The 21,304-nt window shown below is 38.0% G+C and overlaps 1 protein-coding gene across 1 annotated transcript; it reads left to right on the forward strand.

Moving 5' to 3' along the window:
• Positions 1–603: 603 nt before the first annotated feature.
• LOC140162939 (carboxypeptidase B-like) lies at positions 604–16,227 on the forward strand. The gene is made up of 9 exons (XM_072186257.1): positions 604–668; positions 4,579–4,660; positions 5,173–5,397; positions 7,843–7,941; positions 8,520–8,618; positions 10,744–10,885; positions 13,096–13,301; positions 14,537–14,621; positions 16,046–16,227. Exons 1-9 carry the CDS (start codon positions 604–606, stop codon positions 16,225–16,227), a joined length of 1,185 nt encoding a protein of 394 aa, XP_072042358.1.
• The last annotated feature ends 5,077 nt before the right edge of the window (positions 16,228–21,304 follow it).

The following is a 21,304-nucleotide window of genomic DNA, read 5'->3' on the forward strand; positions in this document are numbered from 1 at the left end:
TTAACCTCTAATTCATAACCTCATTAATAAACGCGATGCGTGCGATCCAATCATATTTTATTATTTGCAAAACGCGAACGCAAATCGAGGTCATTAATATCTCACAATTGACCGCAAAATGCGTAATTGTTCAATGTCGCACACAATTGACTTCCGCGTTCGCCGTATTGTGCGTCCAACAAACTGCGCGCGCGCTGGCTGCCGTATTTGGATTGCGCGCTACCATATTTGCACAGATTCTGATACGCACTTTTGTTATTGGTCGTTCTGTTTTAGCCTGATCGATTTTTGAAAGGGAAGATGTAAAAATCATCTATTTTATAAACTTTTGAGCAAAATTTGGTGTTATTTTGTAAGGTGAAGAGATTAAAGTGACGAAGTTATGAATGAGGTTAATAACTTTGCATCGGTAATATGTCGGGCATTGTGAAAAATCTAAACATTTTGCTTTGGACCTGAATATCCCTCGGGGCTACGCCCGTCGGGATATCCCTCGGTTCCAAAGGCAATATGTTTAGATTTTTCACAATGCCCTCCAAATAACCGATGCGCAGTTATTAACCTCTAATTCGGCTATCAGCAACTATATAGCTACCAGTAATCATGAGGTTGATTTGCGCTCTTTTTGTGTTTGTGGCATCTGCTTCGGCGATCAAGAACTATGCAGGGTAAGTCAGTATTCAGAAAGTTTTACAAATGTTTGTTTAACATGCAACTGTTTTCTTGGCATGGCAAAATAATACATCATTGATTATAATGTGGCGGAAATGGATATCGACGAGAGAGGGCCTCCTTCAGTCACGTGGTTTCATTGGCTATATAAGCCGAGTGCAAGAGCACTCTGGGCCAGTTCGCCAGGTCGGCCGGGCCAGTGCGCCCGGGCCGGGCCGTCTGTTCAACAAGTGTCAGACCAAGTGTGGCCAGTCTGTCTGTAGCCGTGAGTGTGGTTGGTCGATGACTGGTCAATTAGCTCTCCCTCTTTTCTAAGCATCCAAACCGCCGCTCTCCGCTCCTGATTCCACTCCAATCTTGGATCAGCCCGAAGCCCAATAAAGGTGTTGAGCCAATTGTTCTCATATCTGTGTGTGTCTGAGAGTATTTCATTTGCCAGTGTCAGGTACGATATGGTTCGTACACCCACCACATCCTAAGCCTTACTTTGCCAATCGCTACCATATATACCGAAGGCCGGTTCCGCTACATTTGGTGGCAGCGGTATGATTTATTTGTCATGATGAACTTGGAAGCTCCGGGAATCCGGCGCGCAGTAGCCGTTTCCGCTACAATAAGCAAATTTTACACATTCATAAGTTAATAATGAATTATTTACTGGTATGCGTAATGCTCAAGTTCATGATGATCAACCAATGCCTTTTTCATGACACGTGAACACTTACTTGAGCCATGCAAACCTTGAAGTATGAAACTGTAATGCTTACCATCGGCCCCGTGTCATTTGTGCGTATATCAACATTTTTAAAGGGGACATTGAGACGGCTAATTTGGGAAACAAGTTTGGTCTTAATTACGGTTCAAAAGCCTTCTACTAATTTCCAAACCATTAAATGAACTTGACAAGATTGACAACATCATACCCCCAATTCCCCAACCCCTACCCCCATGCAGATTTTGGAATCTATTGAAAGCTCATCTGTTTGCCATAGTCCAAGGGGGTGACACTAAATTCACGGTTGTTCTATTAGCAACGCAAAATCTATGAAAAATTCAGCTGGTTTACTAGCTAGAAAGTGAGGCCAGTTATCGATCCGTTATAGCTCGTTATGAATAATTCATGTTCGACCCCTTGGATCATGTTAATTGAGTTTGGTAAATAACAACGTTGTTAGTTTTGCGAACTTTGCCTGTTCAATGAGAGTATAGCACGCCCCCAATACATCTGGGCACAAACCAGGCGAAAACGATCCAGTTTAATGAAATGGCGGACGGGTATTCCCATCAGGCACCAGGGATATGTTTTTTCAAAGAAAGTCTACTAATTTGATATGAAATGACATTTTGCAGTAGCAAAGTCAAAATTAGGACTTGCTGTCAATAATATGAAGGAAATTTGTGACAGAGGCAAGGTGGGAAATACAAGTAGTATTTAAGTTATAATAACCTTTGATACCCGACCTGACCTTCCATCATGGCGCCATGATTCGTTTTATGTATTTCTATTATGCTCTCAAGTAAAATAAAATACCAATCTGCGCTGAGCAGACAATGTTACTTGGCTCCCAGCATGAATTATTGATTTTATACGAAGGTAAAGAAATGCACAGTGTATGTGCATGATGTGCAAGCATACTCCAAATATTTACGGTAAATCTGAATAGTGGTCACATGGTGACATATCATGTGTTCGGGAAATCACGTGGCAACATTTTAAGATTTCAGGCTTGTTTACTAGTTAATTGCCATTTGTACTCTTGTGACTCTTTATCATTTATCTTTGTTAATTAACATATATTTTAAATGCTGATAAATCGTGGTTGGCTGCCCATGATATCTGTTAAATTCAATGTTTTATGAATATAATTCTACCACGCAGAGGGGGTCACGCAGCAGAATTTCACATCACCTGACTTAGCTAGATTTCGAAGCTCTGCTCTTCAAATTCATGTAACTTTCAAAGTTTATACATTTAATATATTTAATATGATACTAATTTTTTGTTATAACCAGCTGGTACACGAAATATACAAGCTTATTACCTATACAGAAAGGTGATTATCCGCCTTCACTCAACAAATGGACAAGCCCGGCATATGCAGCCATTCTCCGTCTGGGTAACATGACTGTCGCCCTCAATACGTCTGGGCGCAAATTTAAATAACAATACGCTATTTACATATCAATGCGGCCTCATGCTAATTAAAGCTGCCCCATCCAGGAGTTCATCTATCCATAGTCTCAGCTCAAGAGTGAAATTTTGGTACTGGATTATGTTTCGTTTCACGAGGTATGGCGATATGTTTTATTTATTATTTGTTTATTTATTTATTTATTTATTTATTTATTTATTTATTTATTTATTTATTTATTTATTTATTTATTTATTTATTTATTTACACACGAAAAAAGTTATCACAAACTGCTGTAAAAGAGTGTTCGATTTCGAAAAAAAAGCAGTAGTATTACACGTATATCAATACAGCATGTATTGGACTCGCTACACTGTGTTTCACGTTTCTAAACGATCATCAGGCGAATGACTACCGAGGTTTTTTCTTCTTCCTGGCAGTGTTGCCATGATACTTTTGCTTATAATATTAATTTATTTCGGATTGCATTTTCGTCTTAAATGGTTCTATAATATTATGTAGATAATAGGTGCATTCTTGCTGGATTTTCATAAAACATGGAAATGATCAACATTAGGTGCCAAACTTTCTATCGTTATTTCAATGTCACGTGGGTCATCTGAAGTCACATAAGTAGAGATGGTTGGATTTAATCAAACTTGGTAGACCCAACGCACTGAAGGGTCTATTGTTCTATTGTTTCCGATTTGAGCGCTGACATATTGGAAAATGTTGCCAATCAATATTCATGAAGTCGTGCGATCAACACCTACAGCTGTTCAATTGGGCGACTTTATTGTCAGGTGCTTTTATTAATACATTGGGCGTATCGAGCTGCATCGGTTGATCCGCAATTATATTTAATATAGTATTATAGGCCTACAAGTATGATTTGCTTTGCTTTATTGATTGATTCAGAAATAGTATGGCTATATGCTCCAGCAAATATATCACATTTGAGGTCCAGGGTAGACTCCTATACGCGATGCTCATGTAAAATACTATGGTAGGCCTATACATAATAAAACACGATGTGGACCGCGGCTAATGGTCTTTAAAAATACTAGAGTAGGAGTGATATCATAATTACTTCAAATCATTATGTAGACCTATTGGCAAACAATGTAGAAAACTTACTTGTGTAGACTCTTATATCCGCCATACAGAGCGCACACTTTGCCTATGCTGCTGAACTGTCCGTAGCGAAATGGTAGAGCAAAGCGTGTTCACTGAGTATAATGAAATGAGCGCCCAAACCAATTTGGGCGCTGCAATAGGTTTTATTGTAGGTGAACCTCTGTTTTGTGTGCATGCGACAACTCACGCACACCCTTGGGATGGACTAGTACAAAAGGTACCTCTCGTACGTATAGGCGCTTTTACGTGACTTTCGTTTCATCACTTATTGACAGTAGCCTGCCTATTATAGCGTTAATACGCTGGTCAGGTCAGTTACCGATTTAATGGCGGAAGCCCTTTATCTCGAACAAAAGGTACCTCTCGATGAATAGCGTGTCGGGAACTCCAATTGGCACAAAGGAACAATAAGCGTTACATAATCTATTTCTTCTCCTTCCTATATAAACTCCTTGGGTAGACCCAACAATTTGAAGGATTTCAAGGCCATAGATGGCCTAGGTTATCCAAGGTGAAATAATACAGGAAATATGACTACATGTTGTTTAATTGCCTATAAATATAAATCAGATCAAGATAATAAGAATCTCAATTTTGGAATCAGTGATCAGCATCATTTTCCCACTATTATTTTCAGGTACCAGGTGTTGCGTGTGGTACCACAGGATGTGGAACAATTACAAGGACTGCATAAGTTGTACAATCTACTCGAAGATACCGTATGTCGTCTTTTATTTACATATAGGCCGATACCATAATGTACTCTCTCCTCTCTGTATAAACTATTAAATAAGGTTTAACTCTACCTAGCATGCGCATAATAAGGTTGTTTTTCCTAGCCTTGTTGACTCAAGCAAAGAAAAGACCATAGACATGATAAATAATAACCCACCCTCCCAACATTTTTCAACACTTGCAGAAAGAAATTTTTATGTTTTAAATATCTGTCAGGGTTATTATAATATTTTCAATGCGATTTTTATAGCCTTACCGTAAAAACTTGATTGTTAGCTCAGTTGGGAAAGTGCCGGACTATGATACAATTTCATGTTTTCAAAAGCGCTTGATAGTAGGCACATATGCTAACTATCGAGGTATATTCTTGACTCTCAGTGACAACAGTCTGGCAATGTCTTGAGTGCTAGCTAACAACTTAATATCGCTGGTGGATGTTCGCTTACACAGTCTTATACATCAGTTTTCACACTACTGTTATTTCTTTTAATAATAGGTAGAATTCTGGAAAGAACCAACCAAAGTGAATCGACCCGTAGATATTATGGTTGACCCAAATTTTGTTCAAGATGTGAAGATAGAATTATCTCGCCAAGGTTTGGATTTCTCCATCTTTGTGGAAGATGTACAAACTAACATTAATAATGATAATGAGAGATGTACTGACTGTGTCAATACTAAGGTCGGATTTGATTACAATAGATACCATACGGTTGATGAGGTGAGTGGTTTAGTGCATTAAAATTCCAGTACAAATTGCTACAGGATTTATTAAGAATTTTACAAACATTGATCCCTAGCTAGTGTCCACCATTTATCATTCAGGCAAAGATTTGTCTTCGTATACAAAGCAGTAATGAGGTGCTTTTTCCGACCTTCAAATGAAGATTGACGGTGTATTAAAGAACAATAATTATACTTTTCCAAAAACATGACTACAAAGCGAACTACTCAAACACTGTAAACATGAGTTTGATCTTGTCAATTATATAAGCAACGGATAAAAGCATGGATACTGTTGGTATTTTCTGGGGAGTTATACAAGGCTTTTGGTACGATTGATCATACATCTTATTCTTAGTGCACAAATCCAATAATAATAATATATCACTGTCATTATTGTGTGACTTTCATTTATTGTATGTATGGTTTTCATGCATGGTGTTGTAATTATATCTCAAATAGAAAGTAATTTGTTTTCTTATAATTCGTTGAACTCTGCAACTAAGCAGGGTAGATGTGTCATTCATTCATTCATTCATTCATTCATTCATTCATTCATTCATTCATTCATTCATTCATTCATTCATTAAATATATAATTCGTTCAACTATGCAACTAAGCAGGGTAAATATATGTGTCATTCATTCATTCATTCATTCATGATGCAGTCATGGTCCATGGCAAAGGCGATTCGACCTTTGTGGCATTAAACCCAGTTAACAGGAAATTAATCCAGTAAATCGATTCAGTAAAGCAAATAAGCTCATGCATTCGATCACTAACGGCAACCAGCTTCGGTCGATTACCCCAGCTGCAGCGTGTGTAAACTCTAATTTGCATAGAGGCTGTACGTGAAATTATTGATTGGCTCCAAACAAAGGATTTGAACCGGTGCACGTAATCATGGCGCAGTGCAGTCCATTCAATCAAATGTTGTCATCAACCTATTTGATCGCAGTGCATTGTTATGTGTGTGAGACGAACTGTCGCGGTTGATTGCAATCAAACAAACGATGTCTTACGTATTACTTTGTTCCGTGATGAAAATCGTGATGTTTTATTTAATCACTCTCGAAAAATGTATTTCTTTTGTAGGTCTATTACTTTGTTTTGTGATGAAAATCGTGATGTTTTATTTCATCACGCTTTAAAACAAACGATTTCTCATGTATTACTTTGTTTCGTGATGACAATTTTGATGTTTTATTTCATCACTCACGAAAATTGATTTCTTATGTATTACTTTGTTTCGGGATGAAAATCGTGATGTTTTATTTCATCATCACGCTCTAAAACAAACGATTTCTTATGCATTATATTTGTTTTGTGATGAAAATCGTGATGTTTTATTTCATCACGCTCTAAACAATAATTATAGTTACATGCATTTCAAGAAAAAATCTTATTAAAACGGTAGGCCCTATGTTGTTTAGAAAAAATGTAGAAAGTGATGATGATGATGATGTCGATGATGATGATGATGATGATGATGATGATGATGATGATGATGATGATGATGATGTCTCCAAAAGTGTCCCGGTTTGTTTTTCTTGCCCTAAATCGTGCGTATCTATTAATAAGGCACTTCAATAATCAATAATCAGTCCCGTGACGGCCTCCACTAACTAGCTACTAACTTGGGTTTATGGGCGCTGATATTTCATGTTCACTGTCACTTATTTATCAGAAAAGTGCGACCCTTTGTCAATCACCTACAGTACCCAATTTCGGCATACTATATAAGACACTCATCATGATGATTGCCAGAGAATAGTTAAGATGTAGCTTGTACCGTTTTTTTGTGGCATCCTTCAGAAGTGAGCAGTCCGATACCAATATTTTCGGTCAAATCTCCATTCAATTAACACGGTGCGACTATTTCTGAACATCTAACCTAGCTGTAATTTTAGGTCATGTTAGAGAAATATATTTGCTAGAAGTTTGGAGAATACCTAACATATTGGCTGGTTATTTTTCACACAGTGATGTTAACTAGGCAAGTGCCCATTCTTGCAACGTACATCATTTGTAGGGGTCACGCGTCAATGGTGAGAGCACTGTGTATTGTGTATAGGAAAACGGACAGTAACTGCAGTATGTCATTCATTCATTCATTCATTCATTCATTCATTGGTTAAATGTTGGGTTCTACAGTAGATAACACTGAATTGAAATCTTCTCCGATCTTGCAAAAACAATGAAAACCAGAATAGTTTGCTATATCTCAGGTGTTTTGTTACCTGCGTAACGGAGCAAAACTGGTAACAGCCCATTATAAAGCCATGTTGACATTGACTTTTTTGCGTTCCCTGTCTGTAAGTAATTTGTTTTGTGTGGGGTGTGTGTGTGGGGGGGGGGTGGTTGTGTGTGTGTATGATGGTGGAGTTAAATGTAATGTTGCTTATGCTTGGGTTTTTTTTCTACTGATACTTGATATACACAGATCAGTCAATGGGTAACAGATTTTGCCAACGAGAATGCTATGGTTACCGAAATTAGCATAGGTAATTCTTATGAAGGTCGCCCGATCAAAGCAGTTAAGGTACGTTGCCAAAACCTTTCCATGTATGAGAGAGGGATCACCCCTACTGAATTATTGCCCGCTTCATCATAACGAATTCATTTTGACCACTGTCCAACGTTGGACGCCGTGTTTTGCTAGTGTCAGTACTCACTACTCAGCACCCAGGCAGCAAATGTGTCTCAAAAAGAAGATATCGTATCTGTTTTTACACTAGAATAGTCAAGCAACTTGAAGCAAGAGTTCTTGAAAAAACTTAGGTAACCGTGGTGGGGTGTAACATTTTGATCCGAAGAGCCAGGAAACATGTTGCCGTGCCCAGGGACGTGCCCAAAACCCTTCAAACCGGAGGCTACTTATGGGAGGGTGACTTGAGAGTACCCGAGGAACTAACGGACAGCAATGTAATCATAATAGAGTGAGCTCCAAAGGCCCCCTGCCGCTAGATGCGATACATCTTGACTATGGACTAAAGATCCTTCTCATTTATATTTTTGAATAGCCCACGACAATAAAGCACAGAACGAATATACCGGGACGAATACGCATGGAAATTTACCGTTAGTATACTGTTTATAAACACTCTGTTTTTTTCTCAGATCAGCTCCGGAGGAAATAAACGCGTAATTTATATACAAGGTGGTATCCATGGAAAGGAGTGGTTCTCTCCAGCAACTATGATATATATGTCCAATTTGGTAAGCTAGACAGGGCCGAAGCAATAGTTCGTGTTGCTCGAACCGGTGTTGGGGATTCGCTGTCATCCGATATTTTTATCCAAATTTATTCTCTTGTCGCCCAAAGACTAACACCCATTTCGCAAGTGGTAATAGTAGGTCTATTGATAGGTAAGATACTCGGCTGTGTTAGGGTTTGAGTTCGACCCCCGCAGTGTTGTTAGTTTGCTCACGTGAGTGAAATCTCCTGGACAAATATTTCACTGTTTATTGTTACATTGTTTTGTTCCATTGCAAACCCGTACTGGGAGCTGATCATGGTTCAAACTTGTTGTATGTATAACATATAATAGGTGTGCGCTTCTTACTGCACGTCCCGGAGATGTCGTTAAATGGTCGGTCTGGATAACTTTTCATCATTGGCCCTTTGAAAATCTGCTCCTAGTTTATGGGATTTCATATACTAAGTAACTGGTTTCGGGAACGATTGAGGTGACAATGGCAATGGTCAGCGATAATCTATTATGTGTGCAGAAGCTTGCAGAGGCTTGAGAGTTTGGCATAAACGCACTTTATATCACTAAGGCTTCTTTGTAATACTAACGCAATTTGAAACCATTAAAAAAAAAAAAATACTCGAGGCTTTATTCTGTGGGGTGTTTTTTATTTTTCAACCAATATTTGTTGCAAAAATTGTGTTCTAACCCAGTGACCCATAATTTGATAGGTCTATCTCTTACCCAAAGCCACTTTTTACAGTACCCCTTAATTTTTAAGGCTGTCTCACACTTACAAACCTGTATCAATTTCATATTGAAGTTGGCTCATGGCAATCAGGCAAAACTGTCGGTGCCCTAACATTTCCTCGGTCGCAACACAATAGTGGCGTGCGGTGAGTTTGGTCATTTTTATGAAATTTGGCCCAACGGCTTTAAATAACAAGTTCTTCAAGTACACTAAGTAAGAAAGCTCAACTATACTTATTAATAAATAACATTAATTAATCGATTGACCTATGTCAGCAATCTCGTAACATCGGAATCCAATATCTTCCGTTTCACAAACTAACGTACGATCAACATACGCCACTATGTGAAACGGTGATAGTCGGATTTGATGACATTTAGCCACATCTTAAGTCAATAATGTGGTGTATATATTTCAGAAACGAGCTGAAAACCTCGAAATCTTCCGTTTCACATAGTGGCGTATAAGTTTAGAGCTAGATATACCCTGTAAAAATTATTCCTTTTTAACTATTTAAGTTTAAGTTTAATAGTTTAATCCTTTAACGTTAATTTCAAATGTAATCGGTCCACTGAAAGATAATATTGGAGGAGTACTGACTATGTGATTAGTAGCATATCCTTCAAACGCGTTTTTGTCGGAAATGTATTTTGCATCTATCCTGCACGTACGCCACTATGTGTTGCGACCAACGATTTGAAACACTAACAACAAAACACCCACATTTGCAGTCGCACAGAAAGTAATAATTTCACTGTTTAAAATTCCTGTTTACATAGTAATGTTATTGTTTCCATCAGTAGCAGACCATACTGTTAGCATAAAAACCGTTAGTGCAGTCTTTTCAATTTCAATTTCAAGTCAGTCGACTATAATGAAAGACAGAGATAAAAAGATTTTATCGCGTCTGATATCACTGTCAATTACGTTCCGCGATTGGTTTACACAGGTTAATAGCGCGTAAAAGAAAGGCCGATTTATCTGGTGACGGTCGGAGAAAAGTAATAGCAGAAAAGGACGAAAAAGTACGTACTTCTACAAGACAAAAAGCAACTTTTCTAGGCATTGTTGACATGGTGCCTTCGCGAAAGAAAGTTTCCTACTATAAAGACCTAACTTTTGAGATGGTTTGTATGTTTGAAGGTGCAAAATTAACAATAAGGCGCCCGGTTATACCACCGCGTTCAAAAAGTCATCATCACGACACTTGTAAACATGCTCGAGTTTGATTGGCAGATGACGTCAGACGCGATAAAATCTTTTTATCTCTGTCTTTCATTATAGGTTGTGTTTCTATGTAATTATATATTGAAATAACATTTTCTTTGGTGAAAAAAGAAAACATGCTATTAAGTGTATTTCGCGCTCTTTATTAATATCAGTAACTTACATCTTCCAGCTGACAACAAATTATAACACCGATGCCAAAGTAAAAGCCATGGTAGACAACTATGACTGGTATATTGTACCATCAATCAACGTAGATGGCTATGCGTACACATGGACCGATGTGAGTATACAAATTTACAAGTTTTCAAAAGGTATGAGAGAACAATGATGCACTATAAACTCATTATAAATACTTGGACAAGCCAAACCGGGCCAATATGAATATTGTTTCTATTATACAATAACATTTTATAATGATAAACTAGAATGTATTTAAATTTCTTCATTATAATGTACATCCTGTAGTATTCTGTCAAGTTTCATAATTCACTATCACTTTGAGTGTTCATTTTCAGCCCGTTTGGTCTGTATCTGAATATATAAAGACAAAAAGTAACAGCTGGTTTTTTTTAAATACGCATAGCTTCAGAACTAATCACTGTTTTCACAATATTTCAACATAAAAAGAAGGAACATTTATTTACGCGCTTTTTGATATCACATTTGAAATTCAGCATATTCAAACGGATCGAAACAAAAGCTAATCATAATGCTGATGCTCTATTCATAACAATTGAAACTATATGATTTATGTTAACTATTAAATCATCCATAGATCCATAAAAACAAACGGCGAACAATGTAATATGTATTTTTTCACATAAATCTAAGTGGTTTAAACGATGCTGCTTTGATTGAAAAGATTGTTGGTATAAAAAAAAAGGTAATCAGTCAATTAAAAAAAAAATAGGGCGTATTATAAAATTAAAATAATTACTCTGTCTTCTAAACCAGATCAATTGTGACGCGATTGGATATCACGAATCGATATATGGTGAGATTTTGACACAAACTTTTTTTAAATTTTCTTATCAAATTGTTAAAGAGATTTGCAATTATTTTATTAATGATAACCAAAAAATATAGTGGTCCAATGTTATTAGATTGGCAAGGTTACTGCTATAAAATTCCTCATTGCGCTCTCCTTTTCTCCTATTTCAGAAAAGTTGATCAAATATATTTTAGTATGTAAAGAAACCTTTAATCGTTAGCTTTAATAAACCCCAAAAATATTTCAATCGCTGACAACTTTTGAAGATATGCTCTTTTTAAGAAATGTACCTGTTTTTCACTCTTTCCACACAAGAGGTTTGGCTACTTCAAAGATTGAATAGGAGAACATGAATATCAAACATTCCTCTCTTATAACTTTATAAAATAACAACGTTATTTAGGGAATGGGCTTTACCTGTGGGCTTATGGGCTATGGGCTTTGTCATTAATTTGTGGGTAAAATGGATGTTGGATGGGACTTCCTTTGCTATACTTGCAATTACTTATTTTTTCTTTTATGCTTTTTTGTTTTATTATGTTTCTTACTTTCTTACATTGTTGTTTCTTGCTTTCTTTTTATTTACAACAAGTCGTTTCTCTTTTTGGGATAAAAAGCAGCCTTGAAAAGGGCTGTTTCGTTGCTGTGCCCTCTACCTGGTTGCCTCCTTTCAACCCTGGTCCTCATTGCATCTATTGCGTTGCTACCATCCTCGCGAATACTTGCGAATACAAAAGTTATACGGTTGCGAAGATCTCGGAGGGTAGCTGGTGCATGGTGGGCTTGTCTAAATAGCATTGGCTATACCAGTCACACCCTGTGAGAGCAAACGTGCCTCTATTTAGTTATTGGTCTTGTAATTTTACTACCAAAGTGGAACAAGTACTCAACCATTCTCATTAAAGGAAGTCTCCGGCAATTAGTCTTTATATGTAAGATAAATAATTATCAAGCACGAATTGCGTTGTTTTATTAAAGACAAACTCACAGTGACCATAAAACTGAATAAAAACATCCGTCTCTCAACACGCGATATCCAAAATTCCCGGGCGCCGAAATTGTCGAGTGCAATGACGTCACAGTAATACAATGACGGCTGACGACAATTGAGCACAAGTAATCATTACGTCATTGCACTTAGACATTTTCGGCGCGGGAATTTGTTTGAATATCGCGTGTTGAGAGCCGACTGTATTTATTCGTTTTTATGGTCAATATGAGTTTGTTTTAGATACAGCCATGTGATTCGTGCTTGATAATTATTTTGCTAACATATAAGGCATAATGTTATGATTGCCGGAGACTCCCTCTACTTAACAAAACAAATGTATCAAGTGTGATATAATTTCACGAAAACGCTAAAAAGTTCCTGACAGATCTGTCCTGAAAAGGTGAATATATTGAAAGGCACAGGAGGTCTACTTATTATAATGCTCCCTCCCGCCTCAATAAAGGAGACAGAGACCACATGAAAACACCTCGGATGAATAAATAAAGATATTTCATCCATGCTTATTTCATTAAAAACAGGTGTCGGATCTAATCCTTGCAGCAACGCATATCGTGGTAAGGCAGCATTAAGTGGAACAGAGATTTCTGCAGTAGATACCTGGATCAAGCAGTTCTCAGGCAACATAGCACTGTTCATTGACTTCCATAACTACAGTCAGCGTTGGATGTACCCATGGAGTTATACTGCCGACAGGAACACGCCACAACCAGACAAAGACGCTCAAGTAGGTATCCGTTCACAGAGACATAGACACCTGTATTATATTTTTGTACATTTTGCAATTGTGAATTTTTCCTACAACATATTGCCTAGGCCAGGTTTTTTAAAATTATTCTGGGAACCTTTTTTCGACTGCTCAGTGCCAGAAGTGGGTAAGTGCAAATTACATATTACTCATTAATGGACCATGCATATACCCCAAAGTTACTTGCATTTATTATGGAAGGCAGAATTAACCGTCCATTTATTACCGGAATGATAACGTATAATTTGTACTTACCCATTTCTGGCACTGAGCAGTCGCAATGTGTGTCTAAATATTACCGAATAAAGCTCATGAATCCCATTATATCATTATCATAGTCGTCTTTATGACTACATTAAAAATGATAAATGAAGGCAGATGCAGACCCCATCACCCCCAGATGAAAATTGAATCCCTATAGGCCTAAGTTGGTATTGGTAATTAGGTAAGGCATCATAGATTAACAAGTAATTGTGTTCAATTCGATCTCAGACTCTGCATCTGCACATTCTATCTGCAGCGTGAGTTTCACCGACATCTCCGCTATATGACCCCCGGGATATGCCCGCTAGTTTCAACAATAAGTTCTCGGAAAAGTGCCAATAGAGAGATTGCGATTTCCAAACGTACGTATCGAACGTACGCGGAATCTATTCAACTCTATTGAATAGATTCCACGTACGTTCGATGCTACGTTTGAAAATCGCAATCTCTCTATTATTTGTGGGTTTACTGTGTCAGCACTCGTTCACTCGTTACAAATATATTTTGTTTGCGATGCAAAAAAAAAAAAAACATGGTGCGTACCAATATATGGGAGTACCGCTCGGGCCCTAGGGACGGCAACGTGATCGCCCCTGGGTATTTAGATGGTACAAAAATTGTAAACAATTGAGACAAATTCGAGCGACGCGCGGAGAACTGACACTTTTTAAGTAGAATTGGTCAAATATGAGATTAATTTTGGTCAAAGTCATACACACAGACGTCAATTTTGGTCCCCCCTCTAGATTGTGGCACCTGGGCCCGAACCCACTTGGCCCTGCGGTAAATCCGACTCAGTCTGAACTGGGACGGGAAATGAAGATGAAGGTTGTGCAGAGACGGTATAAACGGCTATCCAAGGAACATCATCTCCGTAATGAAAAGTGTGGTCTGCCATAGCTAAAACCATCTCGTGTTTTATTTCTTTATATTTATTCGATATACAACAGCACGCTCTAGCTATAAAAGCAACTGATGCTTTGAAAGTGCCGTACGGAACGGAATATTTCGTTGGAATGTCTGGACCTGACTCAGGTAAGTACTAAACTCTAAAACTAATATGACCCATTCCTCGTTCCAAATTTACTCTTTATTTAGAAGTTTCTCTAAAAGCTGACAACCCTTTTGCCCCGTGTGGGAAACTGCCCCCCCCCCCTAAAATGTAAATTTTTTAGGCCCTTTTGTACTTCGTAGACACATAATTTGATTGGACAATCGCATGATTTTGGATGCCGTCTATCAGGCCGTAGACGACCCACGTCATCATGAGCGTTGATAACGCGTAACACGCTTGTAGATGTGCGCGTATGTGTCGCGTTGTATGCGTAGACTAGTGCGGGATATGCGAACGCGCTAGCAGTACTCGCAACTAATACGTGAAGTTGTAAACAAGTTTCGTTCATTTTATAATAAGGGGAGTTTTTAAGACGGTAATTTTGTTTTTGCTTAAAAAAATAATTTACAGTTATTAAAATAATATTTAACTGACTAAGAATGAGAATAAACGATAGGAATTTTTGTTTTTACTATCCTCTACCTATGATAGACGACAGGCAGGTCCACTATTTTTATCGTAGTGTGTGCCGGCATCCACTACTCAAAATATGGACCGTGTCTATCACACAGTAGAGGATAGTAAAAACAAAATTCCTATCGTTTATTCTCTAAATCATGCGTTCGCGTAATGCACGTGCGAGAACTAAGAACGCGGTTCAGCAGCTCAGATGTTCATAACGGTTTCGTTTATTTAAAACAACGGAGATGTCCTCACAAAGGTAACTGCGCCGGCATCCAGCATTCAAAATATTGGCCAGTTCATTCATATATGACACGATATTGGATAGGCAAAAGACAAAACCCTATCTTTTATTATCTAATTATAATACTCCCTTTTTGATCCTACTGTTTCAAATTGAGCATGAAATTGACTCCTGTTGCGTAATTTTAAAACTATGGTCAAAACAACATCTGTATCACCTTATTCACATGTATATATTTTACCTGAAATTTCCATAATTGCCCTGTTCGTCTTCCGTTTTAGCTTGATAAATGCATGTTTTCGGACCATGAACTGTAGCAGAAAATACCAAAATCACTTTAATTTTGGGCTAAAATAGTCTGAATTAGTAATGTAGGGGCAAGGGAAGGCACGAGCACTGAATGCCGTCTTAGGGGCACCGAATCGACCAATCATTGAAAAGACAAAACTCGAAATTCAACTAGATAATTATAACCTTTTGTCAATTCCCACAGGCGCCACAAACCCTAGCTACGCCACTGGTCTGAATAACAAATGTTTTTCGTTTGCCATTGTCACAGTAAAACCGGGTCAAATTCTGTTCGTCCCCCCCGACATTGTAATGCTTCCACCGCCACTGTTGTGTAAAACTCTCTATGGAAATCACACGTTATTGCTTAGTGGGAAAATTAAACTTTTCTCTTGCCATTTAAATCTTCAGCCCCCGGCCCCGGAGCCAGCGTGGATTATGGTTATGGTACTCTTGGTGCCAACTATGCTTACATTGTGGAATTGCGAGACCAAGGACGATATGGGTTCTTAATTCCTGAGAGTTTGATTGAACCGTCTGGTATCGAGACATTTGAAGCGCTCAAAGTGTTTGGAACGGATCCTTTAAATTGAGACAATCATTGGAAAAGTTCCTAAACTATTAACATCAAGATACATGTATGTGATTATTTCTTGCAAATAAGGGTGATGATAAAATACGTAAATAGGGATACATATCATGTTCGGCAGCAGTGCTAACTGTTTTCAGCTCAATTTCTACGTATTGGTTGAATCTATAATGCTACGCTCGTATGTAGTCTAGTAATAGCTGGTTAAAATGTTGCAGTCCCTATTACAGTCAAAAGAGTGTGTAATATTTCTTCACCTTACTCAAAAATAACTCCCAATAACATGTACAATCATTCTGAAAAAGGTGGGGGGGGGGATTCGCAATTCGGTTCGCTGTCAAAATAAAATAAGAACAATATAGCGTTTTTCGTGAAAAAGTGGAGACACGATTTGAGCAGTCAAATTTACATATCTGATTGAACCTTATTAATTAAGCCCGGATTTAAGGGATTATGTTGCAGAGTTCTCAAATTTTTCGAAAGACAAATAATTATTTAAGTTTGCTTCTTGGAAACTATTACAAAGAATAAAAGAAAATTTATCGAATGAATGTATGCGAAGATTTACCATGCTTTTTTATGCGTGAGGAAATTTCAAAATGGAGATCATTATAAAGTACAAGACAGCATTGCTATGACGTTTTAATAGGAAATGCAACGATTTCTTCAAAATATATGAAACAGATTTTTGTCCACGGATGATTAACCAGTACACACACCCCCGTGCACGATTAACTAACTAACATCGTGTGCGTGTATCCGTGAATCTTTTTCATGATTTGTTAGGAAATCGCTGTATTCCTATAACCAACAATCTACATTCAATGATTTAAAAAGGATACTTTTGTAAAACCCCATACTTTGTGTTTCTGAGTTTTAATTTGGATATTTATACTTGAAAGTAAGCGAAGGAAGGAACTCAAACTAGATATGGTAGCTATCTTCCAGGTACACCCTGTACATTAGGAAATATCCTAAAAGTAACATACACAAAAAGACGTATGTGTGTGGGATTAGTTTGGGACTGATGGGTCTTTGAATGATGTTCTTAAGGGGTCGGTAACCCACCTTCGCACAGTATTTTGTAGGGCCGAGAACACATCAGATACACCAAATGCATTCTCTTCTGATATCAAATAATTTAGATTAATTTGAAATTCGCGATATAATACAAACTTTATAGCAAATTATTAAAAATTTATGTTTTTTATATTTTTGCTATTCAAACAGTCCTCGAAGTAAACTTTATCATTCTAATGATATGTACTTAAAGTGCATGTAGCCGGGAGGAAAAGCCGTCCATTATATGAAACTACCTTTCTTATTGAAAATATTCATTTTTTGGTATACAAAAATGTATCAATATCAATTGATATTTAAAATATTTGATCAGCTAGGCACACCCTCTACAGTATAGAAATAGAAGAACGTAAACAGTAGGAGCTGCTTCAGTCTTTAGATCGTCAGGGTTACAATTTCAAAGTCAGTAGTATAATGGCTTTTAGGGCCTGCTTAGTATGCATAAGGGGCCTGGCTAATTAACCACGCCTCTTATCAATATTAATGAGGTGGGTGTAACTAATTAGCATAGCTGAATATTAATGAGGTGGGCGTGGCTAATTAGCATATCTGAATATTAATATAGTGGACGTGGCTAATGAATCGGATCGATTTTTCTTTAAAGTAAACTTTGACCCTGAAGTGACCTTTAACCCGCAACGATCCTTACACAAACTGTGATCCCTACGTGACCACCGACCTTTCCCACGTACCAGTATAATGGGGATGAACGGCGAGTAATATACTTTCCACGATTAAAGGTGAGGTAGAAATGAGTCAATGAGCGATGAAATGAGTCAATGAGAGGGGAAATGAGTCAATGAGCGGCGAATGAGCGGTGAAATGAGTGAGGAATGAGTAAGGAATGAGCCAATGAGTGGTGGAATGGGTCAATGAGCAAGGAATGAGTCAATGAGCGGTGAAATGAGCGGTGAATTGAGCAAATGAGCGGGGAAATGAGTCAAAGAGTAGCATAAAGATTAGTTTCAACCAGTTCTCGTCATTCGGAGATTAAACTTCAACGAGTCAACATATGGCTTCTATTTCAGCGTTCAAAAATCACCCTTGTCACGTGTGCGACAAACGTTTCGATCAATTGTACAAGAAGACACGTGAAAACGATTCACGGCGAAGAGGAAGAAGAACGCTCCAAAGTAGACGATTCTGAACCCGAAAATTTGGAGATGGATGATTCCGATGCGTTCGATAGCGACGCGGAGCTGGAGGACAACGTCATGTTCCGAGAATGGCCTAAACGCGAGATGAGGACCCAAAAATACGAAAAGTACGTCAACGCAGGTATGGACCTGGCCGAAGAAAAGGTCGATACGAAGACCGTGTGGGCCGTTAAACCCTACCTGTTTTGTCGCAAAATGTCCATTTGAAAGACGACGACACTCACCAGGATATCGTAGCCGGCCGAGAAGAGAAGACGGAAAAGGGCATGGACGTACGCAAAGCGCTGAAAATAACGTTGGCTAAACATCGACCTAAATTTTCCGGGCTTTTCCAACAGAACGACGAAGATGAGGATGAGGAGCAGATGTAACGCGTCAAAGGCCGCAAATTGGAATATAATAAAATAAAATGGAGAAACAAAATACGATTGACCGACTCGCCTCGTCATTTAAATTTTAAACCTCTAAAACCCCTTTCGTGGTTACGCGTTTTGTTACGCTATTTACTCATTTCCCCGCTCATTGAGTCATTTCCTTATTCATTGACTCATTTCACTACTCATTTACTCAACTCACCGCTCAAATACTGCCCAAAATACTCATTCCTTGCTCTTTTACTCGTTTCACCGCTCATTTACTCGTTACTCGCATTTTGACATAATCGGCGCATTTTGACGTAATCGAAGCAATTGACGGGGTGTGTGGGGTGGGGGTGTGTGGTTTGTAGGTGTTATACAGAAATAAGAGGGTATGGTTAATTAGCCACACACCTTAAGTAGGCCTTAAAAGTCCGTTTACTCTGCGCTATCTTCAGCGTTTGTTCTGTTCAACTCAACTTTCATTTTACGATAACAAAATGAATGCAACATCTGTACAAACACAAAATGTTCCTGGCAATTATATTTTTCTTTATTGTGCAAAATGAAGTCGATCTGCGTGTTTCTCGTGTTCGTCTCGTCAGCATTGGCAGCCAAAGACTATACTGGGTGAGTCATTTGGGTGTATTTAACATGTTTAAGGTAGTTGAAAGTTTAAAACACAAGCTTGTCATATTTGGGAACCAAGGGAGAACAGTGCCAGTGTATTGATTGGTCACCCCAGGTAAATAAATAAATAAATAAATAAATAAATAAATAAATAAATAAATAAATAAATAAATAAATAAATAAATAAATAAATAAATAAATAAATAAATAAATAAATAAATAAATAAATAAACAAGCAAATAAACAAATAAATTTATAGGCATAACCACAATTTCGTCGATAGAAAGAGAGACCATCTAAAGTGACATTTTAGGGGGAAATGAAATTTTGATGAATTTTGAAAAGTCGCATCAAAGCACACATTTCTAATTCATGTTTTAAGTTGTGAAGTCGATTAAATATGTTTTTAATTAATGTAATACGATGTTGTAGTTTTGCATGCTACCCTCATAGTTGAGTGAAAAAAAAACTATCTATAGTGTTTTACCAAATGTCTATACAAGGTAGGGTACGTTCATGAAGGTTGTCATTCATCCAGGTATAATATAATATTGAATTAGATCAATGAAATTGATAGTTAACTAATCAACTGGACTCACGTTTTTTGAGAGGCTACAGTATCGCACATATGTGCATCTTCAGGTCGTCTGTTGATCTGGCGGCAATTGGTCACTGACCAGTGGCGAGATATGGTTGCCAGAGCTCGTTGATTTAAAGTCAAACTTCTTGGAATGTTCTAGATTATGGAATTGCGACAAAAACCCTCTCCACTGTTGAGTGAAGGCTGTTCTTTTTGACATAAATCGCTTTCTTGACTCTCCTTTGTACCACCCACGCCCCCTGTCTAAAATCACAACGTTCTTGTTGTCGAAGGTGTGATACGTGCTGTCCAACACTGCGGAATCTACACATCCAGTGTTGCTGTGTCGGTACATACTTTTTACCAATGTCTGTTTTGTTTTCACCTATGTAAAATTCCTGGCAATCAGTGTCCTTGCATTGTATGGCATAGACAATATCACTTTTTTTGTCTTTGGGTGGCTTGTCTTTTGGGTGAACCAGTTTTTGTCTCAACGTGTTGGTAGGATTGAAAGAGACGGGGATCTGATGTTGGCAGAAAATCTTCCAAAGTTTTTCAGACAGATCTGACACGTAAAGGATGGAAATGTTCTTACTTTGGACCGGCGTGTCGTCGTTTCGCGTGTCGCGAGTGTCAGAGTCTTTGGAAACACGTTAATTTACAGGAAGCGCTTTGTGGAGTCTCCATTTGCGATATCCGCACACGTCCAAGGCTAATTTGAGGTGTTTGTGCTCCTCGTCTTTCACGATTTCATTTGAAGAGATGGTATCGGCTCTATGGAACAAAGTTCTGATAACTCCAAGCTTGTATACTAAGGGGTGGTGCGAGTCGAACAGTAAGTATTGGTCAGTATGCGTGTCCTTAAAGTAAACTGACGTTTAAATAATTGTGCCGTCGCTTTGTATGTAGATTGAACAGTCCAAGAAAGCAAGTTTTCATTCCTTGATGGGTTCTTGGGTGAACTTGATGTGTTCATTCACTTGATCAGCGAAGAAGGGGGACAGTTGATCGTTCTTAATCTTCACCCATATATCATCGACGTAATGATACCAGTGCGTCGGTGACGTACCAGTAAACGAATCTAAAGCCGTGCGTTCAAACCGTTCCATAAACAAATTCAACATAGTTGGTGATACTGGTGAAACCCATCGCGCAACCATGGCGCTGTCTATTATTTGCCATCGTACACAAGGTAGGGGCAACATTACTCAATGTGTAATATATATTCATTTTTGTGTGAGACATTGATTTTTACGTTTAGCAATTTATTGTTATACA

The sequence above is a fragment of the Amphiura filiformis genome, chromosome 1, assembly GCF_039555335.1.
Source record: "Amphiura filiformis chromosome 1, Afil_fr2py, whole genome shotgun sequence".
NCBI lineage: Eukaryota > Metazoa > Echinodermata > Ophiuroidea > Amphilepidida > Amphiuridae > Amphiura > Amphiura filiformis.

Coding starts and splice junctions, on each gene's coding strand:
- LOC140162939 (XM_072186257.1), top strand. CDS start 604: ATGAGGTTGATTTGCGCTCTTTTTGTGTTTGTGGCATCTGCTTCGGCG. Junction 7,942..8,519: donor GCCCGATCAAAGCAGTTAAG/GTACGTTGCCAA, acceptor TTTTTTTCTCAG/ATCAGCTCCGGAGGAAATAA. Junction 10,886..13,095: donor AATTTACAAGTTTTCAAAAG/GTATGAGAGAAC, acceptor CATTAAAAACAG/GTGTCGGATCTAATCCTTGC.